General features: G+C 39.2%; 1 protein-coding gene across 2 annotated transcripts in view; it reads left to right on the top strand.

Annotated features, from left to right (window-relative positions):
- Positions 1-19,924, top strand: part of RhoGEF64C (Rho guanine nucleotide exchange factor at 64C) — an 88,201-nt gene that overhangs the window by 53,737 nt on the left and 14,540 nt on the right. For both annotated transcript variants that reach the window (XM_022084119.2, XM_022084120.2), the window contains exons 2-3: positions 145-341; positions 4,868-7,415. In XM_022084119.2, coding sequence (XP_021939811.2) covers positions 249-341; positions 4,868-7,415 — 2,641 coding nt within the window. In that variant the 5' untranslated portion in view covers positions 145-248. The remainder of the gene's footprint in view (positions 1-144; positions 342-4,867; positions 7,416-19,924) is intronic.

The following is a 19,924-nucleotide window of genomic DNA, read 5'->3' as shown; positions in this document are numbered from 1 at the left end:
CTACCAGACTAGACGAAGCAATATCCCACAAAACAGTCATTTTATATTTGTCGTCTTGAGAACTTGATATCTCAAATAACTTATGTTTCATCGTTTATGTCCAGTATACAAGGTTAATATTTTCTTTTTTTGCATTTCTTGCAGGAGAAGTTTCAAAGCCATGACCATATTACTGCGCAGTCGCAGTAGCATGGTGTACTTTTTCGGTGGTGACGCCTCACACAGCAGCGCCGGGTAGCGTCGTGGTGATGAGGCGTCACGGCGCTTCTCACGACGCCAACCCAGGTTCTTTCTACGTGCCCAGCCCTCCACAGCAACAACCACAGCAGCATAGTCCAATGGTGAGTCGGTGTAGTACAGTCCAGATGTACACTTCAGTCAGAATGAAGAAAGTAATGGGTAGACCATAACTGTTCGGTGGTTGTATGATTAGGGTTGCAGCAGATTTGGTCCGTGAAAGGAAGTGAACTCGACTAACTGCATGGAATAGGGTCCTTTTGATAAGTTCGTAATAGGCTCAGACACTGAAGAAACCTCAAGTCTCTTACGGAACCGGAAATTTTGTTTGTTTTTAAAAGGGTCTGCTACTTGTAGATAACCTTACCGAAGTGAATCCAGTCCGCGTTCTATCATCCTATTTACATGAAGTCAATTTTAATATTGTCTTACCATTTTTGTCCAGATATCACCGAAGAAACTTTTGCTCGTATTCCTAATCTTGCAGTTTGTAGATTCAGTCTTCCAATATTAGAATTACTTTTGGAAATATGAATCCTTTTAAAACATTTCGTGGGTTTTGTTGGACGAAAATTTCGGCCGTGTTCCACACTACTTTCAATCATAGCGCTTCTAGAGCAACTTTCTGGCTCTCTGTCTGTCTGTCTGTCTGTCTCTTACTTGTACTTTTATCACAATCTGTACCGTCCGTGTTCAATGAACTCAGCCGGATTCAACATTATTTCCGGTTGATAAAGTCCGGGTTCTTTCCTTTTGTACACGCAAGATGTTGAACTTTAATGATACGATGTATCTGACGTTGAATAACAACTCTGAAAGACTCCCGTCACTGATGACAGTGCAATCTCTTGACAAACGAAAGAATTACTTACAGGCAGATGCTACAAATCTTGAAGTTCTCATCCGTTCTGTATCAATGGATTTAAAGTCTATTGCGTGTAGACATCTGATGTCCATTATACTTAGTAACGTAAAATACAGGATATGTGATATTCTTTCTGAATTTAGATTGGAAATGTACTTAGAGACAAAGAGAAAACACTTTTCCGTAACGCCTTTGTCATGCGGCAACTTCTCTTGCATGAGCGCAGTGCGTGTAGCATGATCACCGATATGCAGGCGGATTTACCAAGTAAATAGAATTCATGTGTTGAGGCATTCCATTTAGGACAGATGCATATCCCCTGACCCCGAGGCATTGTTTCATCAGTAATTTGTGTCTAAAATTGAACCTCCATTAAACGGAAACCTTTCTCAAACGTGTTTAGATACTTCGAGATTCTTTCAAGGAGACTTTACTGTCTTTTGATGGGAGTGTACTGCAGTCCGATCAGGCACGTCAAGTTCCGTTATACGGGTGCTTGAGTTGCTCTGTGCTCTCGGAACAATAACCTGTCTGTCTGTCTATGTGGCTGCCCTACCACTAGACTGTCCTCGCCTTGCCGTCTGCTGTTCGCCTCAGTCTCCGTACTCAGTAACTCTTAATCCGTCATCAAACGTAACTTCATAGCCAAATTTCTGGTTAAGAAATTTCCTGTTTACACGGAAAACCGAGATTTTATCGTCGTTTTCACAAAATCCCACGATTGTGTTTAATCTGAGCTTGTTTATTCCACTTGCGTTCCCTGTTACACTGTCAAACCTTCTAATATTATTTCGTGGGTTCTTTGCAGTACGCGTTGAATTCTTAAATATTATTTGAAATAGTTTGTCGTGCAAAGAATTACAAGCACCTTTTCTAAAGAAAGACATAAAGCTCGGACTGTTTTGTTATTCCGTTTAGTGTGAGGCTTTTCTATGGGCCCATCTCTCTTTTTGAGGATTATTACGAAATAAATAAAGATTTCAGGATTAATTTTGGATCGGCCAGAATGTATAGGTCTACATTTAGTATCTTCCTAGTTTCAAAATCATATACGTGACTTTTATTCTGATTGCCTTCTGATTAATTCAGTTTCTTGTTGCGTTGGTGAGGTTATGATTCCTGTCGTGCTGCTGGATATGGACCCATAATTCTTCTTTCTTCTTCCACTCGTACAGTAGGAACATACGGCACGTAGCAAAAGTCCGAGGCGCCGTATTTGGTACACTGTTTATTCGGTATTATTTAACAGCATAGCAGCAGATCGTTCCATTCATGAGATCAATCGCTGACTGTAACGTTCCTGGTTTTATAATTTTACTTCCCACTTTTACTGCCCAGATAAAGTCCTGTTATCTAAACCCACTCTTACCCCACTTCCTTATATAGATAAAATGTGTAGACTAATTTCAACTTGTCACTATTAGTCTCCAGAGAAGTGAGGCCGTGTGGACTTGCAGATAGATATAAACGTTTTGGTTGAACATCCTGCCTAAATTTTCAGAGCTAAACGTTGGTATCTGCCTACAAATCCACATAGCATTGCTACCCACAATACCGCCGTCAAATCTTCAAATCCTTGAGAACCTCAGATATCATGTTACTTTTAATTGATACATAAATCAATGCCCCTACGATTTTCTGATGTTTCTGTGTAAAAAGTCGTGTGTGCATTGTTGCATTCGTAACGGAACTTTGTCTGGTTTAAGAACCATCTGTTGAAGCATGGGTTAACTTATTAAGAATTCGAGAAAGTAACCTGGCTCTTATAAAAAAAAGTTAGTTGGGTTTGATGCGAGCAATACCCCGCCATGTTTCGGTAGAATCGTGACCCACATTCTAGAAGAGTACAGTGCACTGCTTGGATGAAATACATGATAAGCGGACGAACTCGCTGCCTTACAGCAATCGGCCTTCGTCGGGTTCGCCTCGTCTGCCTACCTGAATGTCAAATACCTTCGCGATCTCTCTGATGTTGAGTAAATAATGCACTCATCTGTACGAGAGTTGCGTTTGTTTCTGTAGTGGATCTCACTATCTTCCAGGTTTACACATTACGAAGTTTATTTTAAAATTTAAACGTTACGTATTTGACAGATTTATATTTGAAAACTCTACCACTGTGTATTTCAGGTTCTCAAGGCGACGAATAAGATTTCTGTTTTGTGAGGTGTTGAGATGTGTATTCTGGTAGAAGTTGACATTTATCGGGTGCTTGCTGCCTCCAGAGACACTAAGCACCCCTGAAACGTCCGTTAGATTCTGCCAGACTACGCGGCTCAACATCTCAGAAGGCTGCCATCTTCAAGAAATATACCAATATCATAAGATGAAAGTTTAATTATGTCAATATTCCCGTCTGAATTATAAATACAGGCGGGGAATTTCTATGGCGTATCAAAATCTCTGTGATTAAGGAGTATAAATCTGTATTGGATGAAAATTTGAGGCGTATGGACATTTCTCACGAACAGTGTCAAGTGTGATCTAGTTTTAGGCGTTTTTATTGACAACATAAGTGGGAGCTGGTTTACAGTGTGTTAATTTTGCTTGCACCAATGTAATGTTCGTCGTATTCAGTCGGTCGAATACGTATAGTACTTTAGGTAATTGTGTATTTGCTTACCTGTAATAAGTATTTCATGTGATCATAGTATCTTCTGTTTTCTGCATAACGCGTTTGTTATTATTCCACCTATAATTAGCGTCTGTTTCCAAGATACGGAAATTTTGTGATGAATACATGTAAACGTAATCCCATTGTGTAACAAAATCATAATTTCCGATATAAGAAGTCAAGGTAAGAAGATTTCCTCCCTGTGCAGCTAAGATATATTGCCTTCAACGCCTTCTGAATCGTTACGCCTGATTGGAGGAATTAGTTACATCAGGAAGACCATTTATCTTCGTCTTAACACAAATAAAAATAAGGTTTGCAATTTTTTGATTAATCATGTGTACAGTGAACATCTGTAATTGCATCTAGGCCGGAGCAGACTTCGAAATTTTCACGATTGAGTTATTTCTGAAAAGCTGCACTGACATTCAGCTCCTATCTGATCCTGCTTCTCATGTCGCTGTTTTCTGTCGGTGAAATGCCAAACGCTGTAACAATAATAGAGGGCGACTGATTTCCAGTCACATGGTCTAGGCTTACTTCTTCTTTCGATATTATAATCAGTGACGAATGATTTTTCATCAAATGTTGTTAATGGTCAGTATATGCTTAAAGCTTGCCACCAAAGCTGCTTCAGACTTGCTTAGATTAGTACCAAATTAATGTCATTTTTGTGGTGGTCATGATGATCGAGGCAGTACGCACCTCTGAAATGTCGGTAAGCTTCTCCGACTACACGGCACAGTAACAAATAGGCTGTCGTCTTCAGAACAGGAAATGTTACATCGAATTTCTCGATTTTCAAGTCAGGTCTCATTGTGTGAAACTCATCTGCTACAAACGATGGCTTTTTGGATATGTAGAAAACATTTTGTGGTTTTGTAAGTTTTAAGTTATAATTTTAAGGTTTTAGCGAATAATATACTTTAAAATAATATGATAAGAAATTTGGTCTAAGTGGGGATTAAATACTCGTTCATCGAAAAAAAACTTACATAAACAGCAAATGACCATTATTTATTTTCAGAACGGAGGATACAGTTCAATTCGCTGGTTTTAAAACTTGAGATATATATATCAGAAATGTTAATAGTTTCGTTTGCTTTCAGTAAACCTTGTACCTGACTGTTTTATGCCGTCGCATGTTTCAGACTTCCCAACAAGACTGTGATGGGGGGAACAACAAGCCGAAGAAGAGTTGGGGAGACCGTCTGAAGCTGAGTAAGAGCGAGAAGGGTCGGGAACAGCAGCTACACCCTGGCGAAGGCAGCCTGATGCAGGAATACCGTAACAAATACGGTACCCTGTCCTCGGGAAGCGCTCTTTCCAAATCAATGAAATACGCCGAAACCTGGCTGTACGGTTCCATGGCAGTGCGTTCGCCAACCAACGGCTCGACCCCTCGCCCCAGTCTGTTCCTGTATCATTCGCCTCCGCCTGTAGCAGTCGTTCCCGCCACTCAGGCCGTGATGATTCCTCCAGCGGCGAATTACGCCGTTGTGATGTGCTCTTGCCCGGAGTTTTTGAAAGGAACTGCAAGAAGTAAGAAGAGTTACTCGGCGGCGTGTAAGAAGTGCGGTGGTTCCAGGTTGTTGTGGAACGTCAGTAGGGGTGGAGGGACCGTCAGGACAGTTGGGCGTAGTGTCGTAACCTCAGAGAATACTATCAAGGGCGTGGGAGGCACTTTAAGACTGGGAGGTGGAAGCAGTGGACATAACCGTGTCAGACCTTCTTTATTGAACCTCACACCAGCCCCTCAATCGACACAAAATCCAAACTGTTCTTCTCAGCCACTGAATGCGGTCGTACCTGATCCCTATGACCTGATGAGAAGGAACCGACTTGGAGGTGTGAACTGTAACGAGAGGCACTCGAGTTTCGGCCCTCAGGACACCTTGCGGGTTAGAGCTAAAAGCACTTCCCCCTGTCGAAGAAGCGTCCGTCGTAGCCCGTCACCCCCAGTGACCCGAAGTGCGTTAGATGACGCACGTCCTGAGAATGGCATACTGGCATTTCGAAGGGACCTGGCGTGGGAACTTGAATGCTCGAACTGGAACTCCGTTATAGAATCTCAGGAAAATACAAAGCGGAAGTCAATTTTGGAGTGTGACGTAAACGCATATGAACTGATAGCAAAGTATTTAAAACATGGAAACAGATCTCCTGAAGGAAATGGTGATAAGAGCGGTAAGATGGAGCAGTACTGCAGGCGTGATGATGATGATGATGTGCTCGATGATGAACTAAGCGATGATTTAAGTGACAATGCTCTGGAGAATTCTTCTTCCGGAATACATGTCACCGCAGGAGCCCGCGTACAAGACACAGTGTCTGTCCGTTCTAAGACTGATCCCAATAGCAGGACCCAAGGTAAAAAAAATGTAAAGCCAACAACTGTACAGCTTTTAAATAGAACATCCTGTATCGAGAAACATCAGAGTTCATCCACATCGGTTCCATCAAGGGTCAGTGGGGTGACTCTAGGAGGACAGAGAATTCGTATATTTAACGAACCTCAGTCCGTGCCGTCCCTTGAAGATGATGACACAAATGTCAAAAGTGGCGAAACTACAAGTTCAGATTTTCTTGGATATAACGGAGCGGCTTCCGGGGGCCGTCGGAATGACGAGATTGACACAGAGCCCTCTCGACAGCAGGAGAGGCTCCCCACATCATCGTCACTTATTCCTCGCCTCACTTCACCGCGACGACCCCCTAGGAAGACGAAGATGTGTTCAGAGTCTTCAAGTAGCTTCGGCAGTAACAGTGATGTTGTGGTGAAAGAAAATGGAGGGAGTGAAAACGAGAGTGTAGGGGCCAGCAACACGAAGACCGCTGGAACCTCCAGTTCCTCGCAAGCGAAGGATGGTAAACCCTCGTCCGCATCGGAAGGCGTATGCATAATTAAGTCGATTTTAAAGAAACCTTCTGCTCTATCGCCTGGAGAGATTTCAAGCTGTTTGAAGACTTTCGGTGACACGGATTCCAAACCGGATTGCTCTGTATCGTGGCCCGCTGTTATTTCTGCATCGTCAGGCGAACGGCACTCACCTTCACCTGAAGCTGCAAGTGCAGGTTCAAGCGACTTTTACTTGCCCACGTTTCAAGAATTCAAGCAGCAAAACAGAAAGAAGAAGCAGGTGCAGTTTAAGGTCGCTAACGACGTTACCGTCTTACAACCAGCAGAGCAGGAAAGAAACGTCGACCATCCTGTTACAACCCCTGGAAGATATTCCGTTTTGAACACAGCAGATGTCACGTCTGATCTGTTACCTGTTACAGAAGTCGAGAATGATGGCGTCATATCTTCAGATAAAACTGATTTAAAGGATCGCGCTGAGAAAGAAGAAGTAGGATGTGTGAAGGACGAAATACGAAATAAATATGTCAGATTCGTGAAAAAGGAAGAAAATCGATCGGATTTGATCGACGAAAGATCTGACAGTTCTGTTGATATCAGAGCCGCGAGTAAATCATCGATTTGTGATAAGGAAAATCTTGAAAGCTTCGTCAGTGATAGTGTTGAAAGGTGTGGCACAAAGCGGGAGAATAATAACACTGACAGTGTTGAAAGTGCTAAGGTGCTGAGGTGTTTTGGTGAGGGCGATGTGGCTGCATCGCTGGATGATGCGGGCGGAAGTGTGGCTGCTGCTGATGATGTTACGAGTCCACCTGGCGGCACAGCTGCGAATATTTCTGGTGAGTCTTCATGATTATATTTTGTTGTTCTGCTCCCCCAACACCTTTCAATTAGGTCTCGGAAAAACTCACAGTTCATGTGTAAAATTAAGTGTTTTTTTCCGTCAAATTTGCTGTTTCGTATTTGGTGTGTGCATTATCTCGAAAGCCCAAAGCCGAAGTTTCACATTTAGCTCCAGCCACGAAAACCAGAGTATAAGAATTTTCCCTCCATTATTTTATTTTTACGTCATCCAACTTTACTCTTCGACGTGGAGGCTCTGTATGTCAAGTGAGATTACCAAATGTTCGTAAATTGCGTGGTTACTAACAAGGGAGGAGTCTGCCATGGTGCCTTTCAATCTGCCATCTCGATGTTCGTCTGAGGAAACTGAATAATTACGAAAGTCAAGTCAGGATTATCCTGTAAGTTAGAACGAGTTTCGAAATAAATATTCTCGCATTATTAACCGCTTTATTACGAGTAAGTCCGACGTATAGAAATTTCGCAAGCTTGTGGCTTAATCCTCGAGACAGGATTAATCCTTAGTTCCCAGTGGTGAAATTTATCACTTCTGCAGGGTGTCCCAAAAAGATGTATGCACTTTCAAGTATAGAATATTGACCTTGTTATTGATCTCCTTATATTGTGTTTATGGTGATCATTTTTAACACCTATACGAGACTCAGTAATGTACTTTGTGCCAATGTTGTCGTCTGTAATGGTTCGGTTTATTAAAATGACTTTAGTTAATTCATTGAATGTATATATACTTCGTTTTGGGACACACTGTATAGTTTAATGCCCTGCAGTTGTTCCACCTGATCTGCAGAGAAAGCGGAGACATTGAAACGGTGATGGAGTAGAAATTACTAAGGACGAATGTAACCGTGTTTGAAGGTAACCAGTATTATAGAATTAAAGATTTTACCAGGTAAAACGTCTCCTAACTAATCTGATATATGCATCACTTTGCGCTACTAGACGCTGTATCGTTCTGTAGAACTTTCACAAGATTAGGCGAAGTGTAAAAGCACTCGCTTTTTTTTTCTTATTTGTAAACTGAAAGTTAGACTTGAAATTAGAGTAACTTCAGACCGACAAAACGGAATTATTTCGGTAGTGCTGTTTATGTGGTAATTTGTTTCTTGCTTTTTCACAGGTCTAGTGGAAAATAATATAAATGTCTCACATAATTAATTCAGGTTATGCAGTTTAAAGGTCAATGGTAACTATATGTACCACCTGTTTAACAATCAATAAATTTTCATTTCGTATTTATGAGATTCGTATGATTCTTATAATGATCACGTGTTATTTTCTTAAACAGCATTTACCAGTTGATCTTCGTAATGGTGAAGAGTTGTGTTTTCTTTGTGGTACGGACTGAATTCTTAAATATTATTTAGACGATTTTCGGCGTCAGAGAGTTAACCAGTTGATATTCGTAATTGTGAAATTTTGTGTTTTCTTTGCGGTACGGACTGAATTTTTTGATATTATATAGATGAGCTTCGGACATCAATGGTTAAATCTGGTGTAATTTCGAAATTGGAAATAGATATACATCAAGAGAAGGCTAAGATCCGGTGGGGCTAGATTTTCCTGTTCCTTAGACAACGCGAAGGTTACTACTAGCAGTAAGATGGCAGTAATTATTCATGGTAATCGAACCGGTACAGACGTAGTTATCAGTGACGCTAAAGGAGTTTGGAAAGTGATTTTGTAACGCAATAGAATTACTGCGTCAGAAATAAATCTCCAGAATTTTTAAATTTAGAAAAGTAAAATGACTGGATATTTCGCCTGTAGGCTTTTTTGTATAATTTATGTTGAAGAAGAGGAGAAAACAGGATGTGAAGAGGAAGGTAGCATGAAAAGGCACAAATAAGTTATTTTCCTCTCGTGCTCTTCTATCGTTTCCTTTTTCTTTTTCTTCTTCTTCTTCTTCTTCTTCCTTTTTTTAGTTTGTCATTCTTTATTGATCCTTACTTTTATTTCATTTTTATTCCTCGTTTATCGATATATTTCTTTTTTTCTTTCATTCATTATTTCGTTCTCGAAGAAAAACAGAAGAATAAACATGATAAAAACAAGAACAAGCGGACAGAACCCCAGCAATAAACATGGAGGACAGGTTGATAGTACGACGAACAACATAAAGATGTCGCTTTTAATCTTCTGGATTGTAACACCGTGTGGACCTTGTAAGTGAATAACAATTGTTTTAGGAATATTCTGCTTCCATCTTCAGGGCTTCAGTTCTGCATGGTACCTTCATGTTGACGGTTAAACCCCTGAACATAGAGGCAGTAAGAATCTTTGGAATATGTTAGGTAACTTCAAGGTCAACACGGGGTTACAACGCAGAAGACGAACAGCGACATCTTCCCCGCTGTGAGAACCGTAAATAACAAAAATAAACTTTTATAGCAGAAGCAGAAGAATAATGTAAAAAAGATTAGGGCATTACGTAAGGCCTCATTTACGTAAGGGCTGGATTAGATGGAATCCGAGACAGTGAATCTGTCAATGGATCGGATTAAGCCATTTGCTCTCAGACTTGTATTTCTTTAGTGGCATTATCAGAATAAAGAGAGACGTCCACATAATTCCGCGGCAGTAGTTAGTAGAAGAAGTCTGCAACTTATCAGCACCCAGACCGTAACATTGTGACCAGATCATGTTTAATCAGGATTTCCAACGTTAGGCGAGAAAGAATATGTTTTATCACTGAGTGATAAAGTTAATTTGTAGCCAAAGTGGAAGTGTGTGGATCACATATTAATTCAACATTTATGATCATTTCGATTTTTTAAAACAATTTATGCAAGCGCAGATTTGCATTCTTGTTTATCTGTTCCCAGCAGTGCAATGTTAGTGCATGCGCACAGCTGGCTGCCAAGCCGATATGCATGATTCCGTAAAGAGGCATGTTATGTTCTGAAAACAGTGTCTGCGAGCAAACAAAGTGGTTCTTGAAATCGACGGAACAAGGCAAATTTAGGCAAAACCGAACTTCTGGACTGCGAATAGTAAACAGATGCCAGCCATATGCCAGTACTTGCTACGAGAAAGAGTAATTACCTTGAAACCAGACACTGATGTGGAATGTACCAACAAAGATTTCTAAATGTCTTTGTAACATGCGTTTTAAGTTTGTCATCTGGAAATTTTAATTTTTCGTAAAAATGTACCAAAAAAATTAATTTTAAACAAAGAGCTATTTGGTTGGTTGTTTTGTTGAGTTCCTGATTAAGGAGGCAGGAGGGACCTCCTGGAACGTCGGTAAACTTCTAACAGACTAAACGGCGCTACAAACCAGAAGACGGTCATCTTCATCAAAGAAAGAAACTTGCTATGTCCAAGAAATCTAATGGTAATGGGAATTGGAACGTTTTGAGACACTTAGAAAAACAATAAGAAATTTGAGGAGTTCCCATGTTTTCTTTTGAGGGTGACATTTTACGTTTATTTTCCTCTTTCTCTGTTCTTCCTTGCTGCTCGTATTGGTCCTCCTCTTCTCCTGCTTCTGGGTCGGCAGATTAACCTCTCAAGCAAGTTCGTGCTCCATGAAGCTGGACCTAGCAGCGCAAGTGTCGAGATGATCTGTAGCGAGTAGAAAGTGGCAAGTGATCTCACTGGCATCATTTCTTTTGCCCGCTCTTCGCGTTAATATCCGTCCGTTCTAAACTCATTAGTCGGAGAGACCTTTCACCTAACAGGTTTCTACCTATGGTTGATTACATGGCCATGAATACGTGTTGTTGTATGGAGGAAAATGTCCCTTTATTCTAAGTCTTGCCTCTGTGTGATCGATGTTTCTCGATCCTACATTAAATGACCTCGAAGCCCTGAGGATTTACTGGATTGGATTTAACCTGGAGGTCATTAGGTGAAACTCCGTCATTCTGAGATATCCTCTTAGAAGCGTCTTCAAAATATGAAGACGACGTAAATTAAATTGTTATTTTGTGGTCCGAACATTACGAACAAGTCAGAATGTCTTTTATTGAATGTTTAGACCGTACACACTTGCCTGTCTGTTTTTTTTCTTGCGAACGCTTCAATATCAGAAGTTACGTGAAAGTTACTGAATGTTCAATAGCAAAAACTGTTAGCTTTTATGTGCAAGGTAAATATTTGCCTTTCTAATGATGAAGAGTTGCGCTAAGAAATTTAAAATTAAAAATTACTGGATGTTCGAGTGCTGTCCTTGAACCATGAATACAATCCACGCCCTTCAGCCACACTTTCCTAAAATCAATTTTAATATTATCATCCGTCTACTCCTAGATCTTCCGAATGGTCTCTTTTCTTCAGACTTTCCAACCAAAAATTAACAGCCGGTTGACCACAGTTTGAACTTGACTGACGTCAAAACCTGGAATTTCATACTAATTAAGCTGAACTGCATTAAATTAACTAGTGGAAAGTAAAATATATGTTGTGATGAGAATCTGATATTATGACGGCAGTAATGAAGATCATTGTCACTGTTGTGAAGAATTAATTTGTTCCCATGCTCTTAAGAATCTCACAAAGAACGTCACTCCGTCCGTCCTATATCCGCGCATAATTTTATCTCATTTTCTCGCTGCAGCCTTTACTACAAGGGAAGAAGAATAAATTGTGTTAAAATTTACCTTTTGTTCAGATGCCAACGAAGCGCATTAAAATGTCGCACTTATATGTAACTTTAAAAACTTCTACCCTGTACTAATAACAGTTTTTTGTCCGTATATTAATGAAGTAGCAGTACATTTTAGATCTAGAATGTTTAAAGCACTAAGTTGAAGCTATCCACAGTCCTTTGCGTGTTGTTTCGTCGTGATTGATGAGTAGTTTCTAATTTCATATTTATGTATTAGCGTTTTTAACCTGTTGGCCGCCCGAAGCAGCCAAAGCCTGTAATTTATTTCTGATGACCTTGATATTCAACCACAGTTCCGTGGCTAGAACGATTGAGTTTGATATTGGTGAATAAAATTATTCATATGGAGCGGAGTCACTTACGCCATTCTTGCATTGATATCTTCAACAAACCCCCAAATTATTCATATACAAAATGTAATATATAAAACGCACCCTTAAGAATATGCGGGTACAGAACGAGAATGAAACCAGAAGTAGGTTCTACCTTCGTCTGCCAACCTCTCTCGTGACACTCGAGTTAAGGTCCTTTTAAATTTCTAGGCCGCTGCGCAAACCCAAAGGTATTTCTTTTGTGATATTGATGCCACAGAAGGTTACAAGCGTTGTCGTGATATGAGTTGCGTTTTAAATAGGAAACTCCCTATTACATCCATTGTATAACTGAAATGTTTCAGTATCAGTTAAAAGTTTGAAACAATATTTGTTTATTTACACACTATAAGAAATTCGGTTAGGAATCAAAAGTGTGAAAAATTTCAATGTACGAGGTATAAAATGAATATTAAGGTTGAAGTTTGTGAAGATGTTACTTTAGCTTAACTGTCTCTTAATAGGGTCTAAATTTACCGCATTTGAGAACTGTCGGATTCTGTGATATAATGAAGGCAATAAGCCTAATAAATATCGTCCGGAACGTACTTAGCATTTAAGCCAATTTATTAATTCTTATGTCTCAATTAATGCTGGATTTGGCAGTTTTTCTCATGGATTGATATTGACAAAGTTAAGAAAAGACAATGGTATTATACTTTTCTCATTGGTTTCCAGATGTGGAAAGTGACGTCAATCTGTCCGCTGTTGTGGGACTATTGGAAACAAAACTAGTTGTGACGTGCCGGTTGATACATCTCTGTTCCCTCACATTCCAAACGTACATCGTCATTTCCCCACACGTAGCTTTGGTCCTGAGAAACTTAAATGAAACGGCAACACATAATAACAGTGACGATATACTGAATACAATGGTAGATTCTCTGCCTACAGAGAAAATTATTTTTCTCCGGAGAAACCTGTGCACACACTCGAAGAACGTTGAAGGTATTGACTGACGTTTCAGAGGTGCTTACTGCGTCCATCATCAGAGGCAACTTCGCGACAATCCAGAAGACAGACATCTTGAATTCAACTGCTTTTAAGACGGGCCATTGCCTGGCTTTTGTGAGCACGGTTATGAGCCGTTATCTTCTTCAAGGGATGGGATTTTTTTTACTATCTCAGCAACGTTTAGCTACTTAGGAAGAACTCCACTCCGAGAAGTTAGATACTCATATCTGTGTGTAGAGAGCTCCTGGTTTCATGTGGTGTAAAACACCCACACACATTCACAAGAAACAAGGAGCGTTGAGGTGGAGAATAAAGACGAATTATAATTTAATCCTTTTAGCCTTGGCCTTAACATTTTACTTCGCCTTCACAGAAAATTACGTAACGTATCCTGAAATACAGTGAAACTGAAACACGTCATCCTCTTCGAAGACTGCTGTCCTCTGGGATGTTACGCCACATACTATAAAGTTTGTAGAAGTTTGCTTCGCCCTGATGATGGAGGAAGTGAACACCTGCGAAACATCGGTAAAATTCTACCAGACCATACGGCGCATCTTCCCACAAGACTAATCACCGCCCTGAGGACCTGAAATATCACCTCGCCGTTCTCTTGTCTGCGCCTCGAACCAAAAGCATGAAGTTTAGTACGTTGCGGATTTTTATTGTGTAACCAACTATCTTGATGATTAACTCCATAGTGCAGAGTCGATGTTAAGAAGATAATAGTCGCTGGACTAGCAGAGAAATTCCCTCCTGCTTTTGTGGAATACAAAGTTTGTTTCCTTAGTAACTCCTTAACGCCCAGTAGAAGCTATTCCTTGAGTGTATGTCTACATATTTTCGTAGAAAGGTATTCGGAATGACATTAAATTGTACCTGCCGTGTATTGTGTATGTGATCTGTGGTATCATCAAGGACTTGTTCAAACGCTCGCTACAAGCCCGCTTTCTTTAATGACTCTTGTTTCCTTTATGTGAAAGTTTGTCTTTTTAAACCCATATGACACAGGGAAAAAGCGTCTTAGCTTCAAAAAATTTCTCGTTGTTGTGAAACCTGTAAGAAGGTGATTTAACAATCAAGCACGGGAAGAATGCAGACACAACTTGCTGGATTCAAATTAATTAACCAATAAACTAGGTTCGTGATCCAGGATCTAACTTGAAAAGTTTATGTTCAGTTACGTAGTAAAGAAATTTTCCGCTTATTATGGCACTGGAAGGTTCGTCACTAAGTGAGATTTCACGTTCTCATGGCGACGAATATGAAGACGACTATCTTCTGGTTTGTTGTACCATGGAGTCTGGTAGATATTTACCGACGTTTCGGAGAGTTTTACTGCCCCCATTTCATTATTCACTAATTATCCTATATTTAGACTTGTGGAGTCTGAAGTAATTGTTAAATAGTCATTGTTCTGTTTCTCTGGATCCCTTTTAATATTATCCTATTCTTTAACCCCATGTGTCACAATCTACCATCATTCTGTGTGAATTTGTCATTTCACACATGCGTGCTACATGCCTTAATCGTGGGTTTTTTTCATTTTGTCACATTCCCAGTATTACTTGAAGCTCTTTGCTTAGTCTCTTCAACAGGTTATTCTGAAGCGTTCTTAATTTGTGTTATTCTCCTAGACTTAGATAGGACTTTTCATTTCCATAAGAAGCAACAGGTACATGGGTTTTAAAATGTTATTAAAACCCGGACCTATACAGAAACGTAAGGTCAGTGAACATATCTGAATTTTAAACTACCTCGTGAGTGTAAACAAATTGTGCAAGATAATAAATACACAGGAACAAAGGATCAGTGAATGTATCTAATTTTAAATCTGCTACAAGAAAAGAGACAAGCTACGAAGCAAATGGCTGTCTTCTGGGTTGTTGCGCCATATAGTCTGACAGAAGTTTACTGACGTTTCAGAAGTCCTTGGTGCCTCCATCATCAGGACGATAACCCTGATAATGGTAGCAGCCCAGAAGAAATATATCTTCAGAATCACCGCCGTGAAAACTTCAAATCCTACAAAGCCACAAAGACTTATTAATTTTTCATGATTAAATTTAACGCAAGGTTTTACAAATCTTACAACTTGTAAGACGTTAGTTTAGTTCTGTTAAAGTATTCTTTGACCTTGGCTTAATTAAGTGAAACATCGACGTAAGTAAGCGTGTACCCTACTTGCATTTTGCTCATCACTGGTAGATCAAATACGATTAAATTAAGGAAATTATTTTAGCCGATTTTGGATAGGTTTAGTTTTTAAATTAGCATGGAGGAGAAACGTGCGTTAAAAGCACTACGAAAAGATAAAAACAACAAAAAGGAAAGTGAATTGTTAGAACCCTTACGTTGTTATACGATGCCTTAATCACAGCAATTTATTTAATTCTGTGCTCAGAGTTTAGGTACTGTTTTCTTCATGGCATCAACGATAAGTGTCCTGAGTCTAACATTATTCAAAGCATAAAGACCTTTGTTTTATAACATAATAATAAGTGATTTTCAGAACAAAATAATAGAGAATATGTCAGAAATAATGACCCTGTTATGTATTAGCTGTGTCTGAACATTTTTTTTTCACAATATACGGGCACCTAATATTTCCATGGTCTACCAAAACACAAAGGAAAGAACATAAGTAATTGTTGGTTGTTTCGTGCGAGGTTCACGAAGGCAGCATTGAGATTTGGCGATTATCTTACGCAATATTATGTTGGGAAATGTCATGACTATCCTCATAATTTTATTATTCTGCTTTTTTATCTTATTCATACGGCACCGTTGTGGTAATCTATAGTTTTGCCCATGGTTTTATATGGTTGTGAAATTTGATCTTCATGGCTTTTGAGTCCAAGATTCGAATAAAAGAAGAACTTATTCGTATAATAAGTCAACCAAGAAAATGGACGTCAGTCTGACGTCATGACAAAGAGATTTATAAAAGAAAAAATACGTCAGGCTTGCAAGCATTAGTTTGTTTGTGCTTTTGAAGTAAAAATTAACTTCAAACTAACAAACTGATCTTTTGTAGAGCGGTCCTTACAGTAAACCGATTATTTGAAAATTTAAATTTCTTGACAATTTTTTATTCAGGTTGCAATTATGAAATCTTATGAAAATCCGTCCAGGATTGATCTGTTGTTGCACACGGACAGATGGACAGACATGCGGTTGGAACTATTTCAGTAGGTGCTCCACAGAATTGCAAACTCGCATGATATTAGCAAATATAAGAAGTTTTGAGAAAATTAAGTGAGTAACAGGTTTTTAATATTCAGCTGATATTAGGGTCGTTTATTCAAATGTTTCATTTACTTGTTTGACACTTTTTAATTGTTTTTGTCTTTATTTCTTGAACGACCTTTATGTTATTTGAGTACACTGAGCTCCCGAAACGTCGTTTTATATAAAAATATTTTAAGGAATTTACAATGGTGAACACTATGTGAGGTATAAAGTAATTTCTCCAGGTGAGAATACGTGTTATATTTTGTCACAGTGAGAGCTCAACTATTGAATGTTTAACTGTAGCCAACTTCAGAACTGTCTGGTGTCTGGCATGAAGCTGTGTACTTACAATTGTTTGTTTTGTACATTACTCATCACATACCAGTGTGACAATATGTGTACCGAACCGTTCAGCTGTGTTGTAGACTGCAGTAACACCGGCACAGGAAACAAACAGTTTTGCCAAGGTTCGTCGCATTTCCTGTCTTCTTTGTGTGGCTCCCTCTTGTGCTGAGTGTAACATTCTGATCTGTGCCACCCACTGAAAATGTTACCGCAGGTGTTATACCCTGAAGATCAAGTTACGACGATTTAAAACTGAGTTTATCGCTTTGTTATTACACCAGGAACATACTGAAACAATTTCTGATGTATTATTCGCTATAGTGTAACATAATACAAATTTAAGTGTTTTATGTCATGTGATCTAAATCAAGAACTCTTTAACAAGGTTAGTATGTGGTGAGAATCCAATATATAAAATCCTGTGCAGTTATTCATAATATTTTTGGAAATCTCCAAAGTTTGAACAGTGATCAGAAACAATGAACAGCACAACTGTCTTCTGGGTTGTTATGCAGTGTTATCTGGTATAATTTGGCCGACGTTTCGGAGGTACTTACTGTCTCTATCATCAGGGCGATGAGTGCGCATTTCTATAGAGTTAGTAAGAAAATTAAATTCTGCAACGTCGGTCAGTTTCTACAAGACTACACTGTGCTACAAATCAGAATACATTGTCACACTTGCCGCTGTGATAACTTTAAATTTCTTAAAAACAACTGAATTTTTAGCTGATTTGAGTCTTTGCTGAACGATCGAGTTTCGAAACAGACTGACTTCCCAACTTCTTCTTCTTCTTCTCTTAAACATCCTTTTAAGATTTCGGCTGTATTTGACGTTGTTTCTTCAATTGCAGTCTCTACATGACATTAAATGAAGTGTGAAGATTGTCATAAGTAAAATTAAAAAGGATTTGGAAGGTATAAGTCGTGGCCTATTTTACTGTATTCTACAGGCATCCGCTGACCTTGAAACCGGCTACCTCGTTATGTGAAATGTAGAGGATTATTGCTACATTAGCCTGATCATTTTTAGTGGCATTTCAAAGACCCGTTAGTTATCCCGTTATTTTACGGAGAGAAAATGCTATAGGCGTATATATAACGCATAAAAGGTTTTAAAACAAATCTTCCCCTTGAGGATTTTTACAGAGTCAGTGACGCTCGTCTGTCCGCCATTTTGTTTCTCATATTGAAATTCCAAAAATGTCATTTGTGATAAGTGTTCGACTGGCATTCAATCAGTTCTCTGCTTCCATGTGCAAATTAACTTGTGTTGTGGGGAGATCCTCATTCGCCCAAACATCACTCCTGTTCAGAATATTGTTACCGGTCCAAGGGCAGCAGGAAAAATTCCTGGGGTATCCAGAACTACCCTCGCGCCTTTAAATTAAGTGTAAATTTTTTATGGTCTCGCCCCTGGAGTCTCACCCCCACTTAGCCCTTGGTGGCCTCGCCCTTATCTTTAGGACAAGATAATAACACCTTGTCTGAAGTGATTTGTTATTAAAGGTTCCCCTACTCGTACTTTCGCACTGCCTAATCCAATTAAAGTCAGATTTATGATTTTCCGTGTCTAAACACAGAGATCGAAGTGGTAAAATATTCTGTAACTAGGCTGAAAATGGAGATGCGTGACCGAATACACTTTTGAGTCGATTTAACACCGGAAAAAGATTTTCGTACAAAAGAAGTGACTGTTTGTGAGAAGATCTCAGATAGATGATATTTGAGAGCAAACTACTGAGAGCGAGGAAGTAACAAGTAGACAGAGAAAATTACACAATGAGGAACATCATAGTATTGCACTGTTTACCAAATAATCTGGGTGATAAATGTAAGGGGAATGAGATGAGTGAGGCATGCAGCACAAATGTGAAGAATGAAAAATGCATAAATTAGTCGGATAACGTTAAAGGAAAAGTCTGTTTGTGGCGGTGGGAAACTTGACAACTTGGTAAGTAGTGGTAATCTGTATTTGTGGAATTTTCGCATAGAAACAGAAAGTTAAAGCCTATAATTACTGATTTATAATTTTGCTCTGGTCTCAGAGTGTAAGGTAAGAAATATGTGTCTCAAGAGTATGTTTTGCTGGAAGATTTTTTCCCCCTGAAGATGATAATTATGTACTTCCGGCGCCACGTAGACTCATACGTAGATGCCAGCGTCTCGGAGAAACATACCACCTCCATCTTAAAAACCCAACAGAACAACATGATCATCCTCACTGCCGTAAAAACCTCAGACCTAATTTTTTAAAAAATAAGTAGAGTGTGAGGAATTTGTCTTGAGCAGGAAAGAACCCTACAACGGGCTCTCATTAGCGCGCTAATAAACCTTCTGGTTTTACCAGCCAAGAACTTTTTTTCTTGCTTATTCTCCCCCTAATAACTCAGTTTCGAATCCTTGCTGCGTTCTCAATTATACTCGTCCGTCATTATTTAATCACCGTAAAATATACGTAATGAGTGCAAGTTATGAAACAACTGATTATGTTTTATTTATTGACCATTCTTTTTAATCCTTCTTTCACTTACCTACAAATATGTTCCTCTTCTTCGTATTTCAAGATATTTTCAGTATTTTGGACGAAATAATAATAATGGAATATTGTTAGGATTACGTGTTATGAAACATTTGTTATGCAGTCGCGAGTAGGATTGTCTCACAGCTAATAATACCTTGGTGTAATCATTAGAGACAGCTGACTCCTCTGATTACGAACGGTGAGTGTACTTGATTAAGACAAATATTCTAGAAAAGAAACATAAAGAATTTCCCTTACATAACATATTCGAAAAACATGAGACGTGCAAAGTCACCTTGAAACTGGCTGGTGTAATAACTTGTGTTAGTACACGAGTGTTCTCTAAATTCCTCTTGCGACATCAGAACTGTTATTTCTGTATATTATTCAATTGAAATGATGCGCGTCTAACCTTTAGCAGGATCTGTTTGTTTTATTTGCATGTAGA

This window comes from Zootermopsis nevadensis, unplaced genomic scaffold, assembly GCF_977971745.1.
Source record: "Zootermopsis nevadensis isolate Lab colony 2312 unplaced genomic scaffold, Znev_1.0 Znev_ptg000017l, whole genome shotgun sequence".
NCBI classification, from domain to species: Eukaryota; Metazoa; Arthropoda; class Insecta; order Blattodea; family Termopsidae; genus Zootermopsis; species Zootermopsis nevadensis.
The sequence above is the reverse complement of the archived record's forward strand: the minus strand, read 5'-3'. Positions and strand labels throughout refer to the sequence as shown.